General features: G+C 35.9%; 3 protein-coding genes across 4 annotated transcripts in view; all 3 read right to left on the reverse strand.

Annotated features, from left to right (window-relative positions):
* LOC104713820 (heterodimeric geranylgeranyl pyrophosphate synthase large subunit 2-like) overlaps positions 1-852 on the reverse strand; it is a 2,487-nt gene extending 1,635 nt beyond the window's left edge. Inside the window, exon 1 of the mRNA XM_010431032.2 lies at positions 149-852. Coding sequence (XP_010429334.1) covers positions 149-584 — 436 coding nt within the window. The 5' untranslated portion in view covers positions 585-852. The remainder of the gene's footprint in view (positions 1-148) is intronic.
* Positions 2,385-3,722, reverse strand: LOC104713821. The gene is made up of 2 exons (XM_010431034.2): positions 3,530-3,722; positions 2,385-3,276 (listed from the first exon to the last, which is right to left on the reverse strand). Exons 1-2 carry the CDS (start codon positions 3,620-3,622, stop codon positions 2,947-2,949), a joined length of 423 nt encoding a protein of 140 aa, XP_010429336.1. The 5' UTR covers positions 3,623-3,722; the 3' UTR covers positions 2,385-2,946.
* LOC104713822 (tetraspanin-8-like) overlaps positions 5,820-7,169 on the reverse strand; it is a 2,726-nt gene continuing 1,376 nt past the window's right edge. The window contains exons 2-3 of one of the 2 annotated variants that reach the window (XM_010431035.2): positions 6,861-7,161; positions 5,839-6,317 (exon numbers count right to left, since the gene is read on the reverse strand). In XM_010431035.2, coding sequence (XP_010429337.1) covers positions 6,003-6,317; positions 6,861-7,161 — 616 coding nt within the window. In that variant the 3' untranslated portion in view covers positions 5,839-6,002. Of the gene's footprint in view, positions 6,318-6,860; positions 7,162-7,169 lie in introns of both variants that reach the window. The other variant, XM_010431036.2, reaches the window with a different exon arrangement.

Here is a 7,169-nt window from a genome sequence, read left to right on the forward strand (position 1 = left end):
ACTCCTTCACCATAGACTTTATGCGTCGTGGGCTTCCCACGGCGTAGATCGTCATTGTCCATACAAGGTAAATCGTCTTTGATAAGAGACATCGTGTGGATCATCTCAACCGCACAAGCGGCTGGCATTGCCGCATTCTCTTTGCCACCTACCAGCTCACAAGAAGCGAGACAAAGTATTGGCCTAACGCGTTTTCCAGCCGCAAGAATCGCATAACGCATGGCCTCGTGGATCTTGACTGGCTCGCCGACTGGAATGGCTTCCTCTAGAGCTTTGTTAACTGATTCGGCTTTGCTCATCATGTACGGATCAAATTCAAACGTCAAGTCGTCATCTGAATCGGTATCTTCATCTTCTTCGTCTTTGGGAGAATCAAGAAACTCGGCTACTTCTTTTCGGGATAAAAACGCAGCCGTGGCACGCGTTTCCAAAGAAGGCTGGAGGAGACGGGCTAGCCTCGGTTTAAGATTTGTGAAGAAGAAGTTTATGGAGAGAATGAGAAGTGAGAGATAGAGAAAAATAATTTGAGGTTCCATTTCATCAAATCGAATCAAAAAACTTCTTTCTCGAGTTATTTGTCCCATTAGTCTAATATATAGGGAGATTTATGTATATGTCAACCGGACTTGAGAGTGATGTTTATATCTTCCCGTAACGCTTTAGTTGTTGCCGATTAGAGAAGGAAGATGTCTCATCTTCATGTCCTCAATTACGTAAAAGAAAGCAGAACCCAAAAAACATGGACCTCGTGAGAGACTACTTCATCTTCTCTGCACGTTTCCTTTATATTCTTTCAAGCACTAATCTTCATTAACACGCATTATTTACTTGAACTTGATACAACTTCACGTCCTCTTTATTTTTAATTTTATTAATATGGATTTGATTCTTTAGTGTCCACCTTAGGAGTCCCCCAGTTCAAGCATTACGATATTCTGTTATGTCTTCTGTGAAAATTGACCACTAGCTAGACCATGATAAAGTTTGGCGAAAAAATCCATAAAACTAAGTACTATTCTACTTCACAAAAACTATTCGATGAACATTTGAAGTAGTAGTTTACACAATTTGGTTTTATTATGCCACTAGGTAAAGTTTGTTTGATATAAATATTATTAGTAGAAATATAAAAAGGTTTCTAAAATTTTGTTTAAAAAAAAATATTTTTAGATATTAGTAGTTTTATTTTACTGTTCGAATCATACATGTATACATTGATAAATGAGAAATACATGTTATTAGCATTTAACCCGTGGTACATCACCGAACAATTTTTTTTTTTTATATATATATAATTCTTATGATTTAATATTATAAATAATTAAATTTATTTGATTTTTAATATGGATGATACAATGTATATATATTTTAGTGTATTGGTAATAAAAAATTGTGTTATTGAATTTTGATTTTGTATAGATATTTCTATTAAAGATTGTAATTAAAAAGGAAGGTAAGATATTATAATTAACATTTCCTATTAGGTTCATGATTTTATTACAAATATTTCATCCAAATTTTAATATTTATTCAAATAGCAAAGGGTTAATTATGCAGATCCTATAAATAAAAGGTTAGAACACAAAATATAGTTTAAAATGTTAATATATATATATACCTTTACATGTATAGGGTATCCAAGGGTTGGGCTCGCTTCTCCTGGAGCCGAGAGAAACCATGTTAAATTTTGAACCCCCATGGTCAATGCTATTCGAACCCAGGTGGCGGAACTTTTCTCCCTTTACCACTGGACGAAGACGACTTGGTTCGCTTGTACCTTTCGAACATACTCTATTCACTTTTGAAAATGCATTAACCAAAACCAAAACACAAGAAGATATTATATATTTGGTCTTCTATAGTTGATCTGATGGGTTAACAATTAAAGAGTTGTTTTGAGAGAATAATATCGAAGATTCTCTTTATTAATACGAGTCGGAGCTTGGTCAAAAACTATTATACAGAGTGAGCTCGTCGAGCTTTCAAGACAATAAGTTAAGTTCTAACAAGGATGGACGACCTCGAGTGGTTCGTCCATTATATCAATCCCACGAGTTGGCCGCAAAGTACTCGTACATGTAAAATCTAAATATATATAAACACTAATTCTAAAGTTCCTCTAATGTTCTTGTAATGATTATTGACTAGTAAACCAAATAGATGCGTTTCATAGAAATAGATAGATTATGGGTGTAAGAAATTAATGCCTGCTTTTTAACAACAACAAAAAAAAAGAAAAAAGAAATTAATGCCTGCCAATTGTATGTGTTTCAAATTATTTATCAAATTAACATATGTCAACATGATATTAAAATAAAATATAATTAAGCATGATTATTAAAGTAACTTGATTCTAATTCATGTTTGCTTTTTTTTTTTTTTTTTTCACTGAACGGATTATATTGATAAGTTTCGGAAAGATTACAAATCACAAGATAAAAGATGAGAGTGAAATTACAGAAACACAATGATCTTTCCATAACCTACAGAAGAGGAAAGGGTTTTACCGATACATTGCTTAAGCCAAAAACATCTTGTCTCGGGACTGAATTAGCTTTCGATGGACCATAGGAATTTTCCGCATACCAAATTGGTGTTTAACGGACTTAACACAAATGGCCAAAACAAGAGAATGGAACTTGGCTTTCTCCGCATAAGATGCATCTTTATCTATAAGTGCTTTGTCAAGGGTCTCCCGGGATGTAACCGTAAGATAGTCGAGACCCACTTGAACCTTTCAACGCCACAACGACCAAGTAATTAAGCTAAAAAGAAGCTTAATACTAGATGAACTAATCCAAACAAAACCAAAGCTCAACCCCAAACTAACAAAGAGAAATAGTTGAGGAAGAGAAACTTAGCCCAAACGAGGGAGACTGACCCAAACAAGGGAGGCTACTAAACCTGAGCTCTAATGATTCCAGATCTTAAAGGATTACAATCTGATCAGAGCAAACAGGGGACACAAGAAGGGAGAGAGGAGAGGCAAACGAAACACCAAGATAAAGGAGATTCAGAGATCCAATGATGCATAGATTTGTCGATGAAGGAAGAAATAAGTGCCATCGCAGGAGGAACCAAGGATCTCCACTGTCGCGTATTCTCAACCAAGGTGAACCAGCGAAAGGATCTGAGCCTCCACTCCGTGAATAGCGAACAACAGCGGCGACCCGAGCTCACCAACAACCCACAGATCCGAAGAATCTGGAAACAAGGACAAATCTCACTAGCTCTCGATCTCAAAATCTTCAGATTCACATCGCCAAAATCTCCACGCTTCCTCAACCGCAGTATACAAAGACAAAGGTTAGAAACTAAGCATGAATTTAAAGGAGGTGACCGACACCGGTGCTATATGAGCCACCACGCGCCGGTCAAAGGCTTAACGAAGGCTTTGTGTTAAAAGGAGGCGGCCAGAGAGAAAACTAGGGTTTTTGAAACAAAATATTTGTTTGTGCTAATTCATGTTTGCTACTTCTTATTTATTTTTTAGGTACTTGACAGTAATAGTATTGTCACGGCTTCTAACCTGTGTCTGATTATTTGCATGACCATTAGGTAGGCAGTAATAGTATTGGCACGGCTCCTTCTGGACACCTTGGTGCTGAGATGAGCTTCCCATGTCTGTCTTCTTACTTCTTGAGTTTCGATCACTCTAGGCATCTCAGATGATGTTTCCTGTATTATTTTTACATCAAAAACAAAAGAGATTGTCAACATTGAAATTTAAGAGATAAAATAGCTAATAATGGTATAAAAACATAAAATAGACAAATANAACACAATGATCTTTCCATAACCTACAGAAGAGGAAAGGGTTTTACCGATACATTGCTTAAGCCAAAAACATCTTGTCTCGGGACTGAATTAGCTTTCGATGGACCATAGGAATTTTCCGCATACCAAATTGGTGTTTAACGGACTTAACACAAATGGCCAAAACAAGAGAATGGAACTTGGCTTTCTCCGCATAAGATGCATCTTTATCTATAAGTGCTTTGTCAAGGGTCTCCCGGGATGTAACCGTAAGATAGTCGAGACCCACTTGAACCTTTCAACGCCACAACGACCAAGTAATTAAGCTAAAAAGAAGCTTAATACTAGATGAACTAATCCAAACAAAACCAAAGCTCAACCCCAAACTAACAAAGAGAAATAGTTGAGGAAGAGAAACTTAGCCCAAACGAGGGAGACTGACCCAAACAAGGGAGGCTACTAAACCTGAGCTCTAATGATTCCAGATCTTAAAGGATTACAATCTGATCAGAGCAAACAGGGGACACAAGAAGGGAGAGAGGAGAGGCAAACGAAACACCAAGATAAAGGAGATTCAGAGATCCAATGATGCATAGATTTGTCGATGAAGGAAGAAATAAGTGCCATCGCAGGAGGAACCAAGGATCTCCACTGTCGCGTATTCTCAACCAAGGTGAACCAGCGAAAGGATCTGAGCCTCCACTCCGTGAATAGCGAACAACAGCGGCGACCCGAGCTCACCAACAACCCACAGATCCGAAGAATCTGGAAACAAGGACAAATCTCACTAGCTCTCGATCTCAAAATCTTCAGATTCACATCGCCAAAATCTCCACGCTTCCTCAACCGCAGTATACAAAGACAAAGGTTAGAAACTAAGCATGAATTTAAAGGAGGTGACCGACACCGGTGCTATATGAGCCACCACGCGCCGGTCAAAGGCTTAACGAAGGCTTTGTGTTAAAAGGAGGCGGCCAGAGAGAAAACTAGGGTTTTTGAAACAAAATATTTGTTTGTGCTAATTCATGTTTGCTACTTCTTATTTATTTTTTAGGTACTTGACAGTAATAGTATTGTCACGGCTTCTAACCTGTGTCTGATTATTTGCATGACCATTAGGTAGGCAGTAATAGTATTGGCACGGCTCCTTCTGGACACCTTGGTGCTGAGATGAGCTTCCCATGTCTGTCTTCTTACTTCTTGAGTTTCGATCACTCTAGGCATCTCAGATGATGTTTCCTGTATTATTTTTACATCAAAAACAAAAGAGATTGTCAACATTGAAATTTAAGAGATAAAATAGCTAATAATGGTATAAAAACATAAAATAGACAAATAAAACAATTGTATCATTTTCATGTATAACAGTTGTATTGGAATGTTTCTTTTGTAAGCAGTTTTTGATATCAATATAATTGATTTGTGGAAAAAAGACAACTAAAACAATTTTGTCCAAAAAAAGAAAGAAAAAAAGACAAATAAAACAACAAAACTAAAAATTAAACAAATTACTTAATTTGTAATATTTTAGAAGAGGATGGTCAAATGGTGGCAGTATGTTAGACTACTTAATTATACATGATTGTCTATTATGTTTTACATGATTTTTTTTTTTTTTGGCAACTATGTTTTACATGATTGTCTTTCATGTTTTACATATGTTTTGCATATATTTTGCATTGGGTTATACAAATCCTAAAATTTTTATATCGTAATATTTATACATACATTTGACTATATTCATTTTGTGTTATACGAAAACACCGTGATCAAGTTGTGCATGTGGTTAAACATATAATACCCAAAACGTCAACCTGACTAAAAGACCTAGTCTACCTTTCTTAATTAAGGTAGTGCAAATGATGAAATCACAAACCATGCAGGTCTCTGAGATTGTTTCTCTGAGATTTTTGTGTTAGTACATTGGTTTTTCTCTCCTGTTTGCGGTTACAATTCTATTTAGTCCGATAGTCATCACATCATCAATCACCAAACGTTGAAGCCCCTAGAGGCACATGATATGTATAACGAAACAATAAACTACTAATAAATAAATCAATCAATCGTATCAAGGTTTAGCCATAAAAGACAGAACACACTAATAAATAAATATCATTAAGTGAGCTGTACAAGCAATATGGTCTCAAAACACCAAAGATAAAATCAAACATAAAAAGCAAACTCCAGAGTAATGTATAAAAAGGATCAACGAATCTCTCTGTCCTAAAAAAACCAATAAACTATGTTCAAGGCTTATATCCATAGGTACGGGTATAACTGTCATCCCTCTTGTTGTTCCTGAAAGCACAGCAACCAACAGAGTAGACAATGATGAGGAAGACAAGGAAGATGATGTTTACGATCGCTACTTTCTTCCATGCGCTCTTGACGTTGTCTAGTAGACCCGCTTTGCAAGATTCACAATCGAAGCAGAGCCTGTCTTTCGCGTTGTCCCAGGTTTGGCAGTCTGGATGAGCAAGTGTTCCCGTTGTGTTCTTGTTCCAGGTTGTGGGGTTTACGTACTCGAATCCACATGCATCTGAGGGTTTGCAGCAACCGGACTGTAACACAAAACAAAAGATTCGTTAGTTAAGTTATAGAAACATTCACAAAGATTCAGCTTCAGCAACTATCAAACAAACTAATACCATACAAAAGTGCTAAGAACAGAGCATAACCTAGTTACAAAATTGCTTGCATCTTAAGTAAGTAAGAATCAAACACTTAGAGATCATCACTAAAAAAAAGTCAAGAATCTGATCAAAATTTAGCAATTCAACAAAGTTTTGAAATTATTCACGAAAATCTTATTAAGGATACTAACACATCAATTCTAATCACAATTAAGAACATATCTCTATGGTTCAGATTCACAAATTCAGATTCTCAATTAATTAAAAAGTTGAAACTTTGAATCAAAAAGCACATCTTTTGTATTCAAAAAGTCAAAAAAAAAAAAAACAAAAGTTCACGAATCAGAAAAAGAGAACTTTTAAGGATCAAAAAGCTCAATCACTTTCTAACTCTCTGATCATAAATCACTAAAAAACCCTAAAAATAAGAATAAATTTTTAAAGACAAAAAATCAAAATCAAACACTTTACCTGAAGAGCAGTAAGATGTTCTTGGTAGAAATTATTGACAGGAACATCAATAAACTTAGCTTCAAGCTTAGAACAAACTTTGCTCTCAACAAGACAACTCCTAATCTTATTCCAGTTTTTACCATTGTTAACACGATTCTGCAACCAATCAGAGTAATCACCAAGTCTATACTCTTTATAACCCTTTCCAGCAATAGCTTCACCAGCACCTTTGTTTGTAACAACAAAGGCGAAAACTGTTATACAGAACACAAGGAGAATCAAAAGGAACATGACAAAGAGATAAACCCAAAGAAGCCATGTGACTCT

Source organism: Camelina sativa, chromosome 9 (genome assembly GCF_000633955.1).
Source record: "Camelina sativa cultivar DH55 chromosome 9, Cs, whole genome shotgun sequence".
Lineage (NCBI taxonomy): Eukaryota > Viridiplantae > Streptophyta > Magnoliopsida > Brassicales > Brassicaceae > Camelina > Camelina sativa.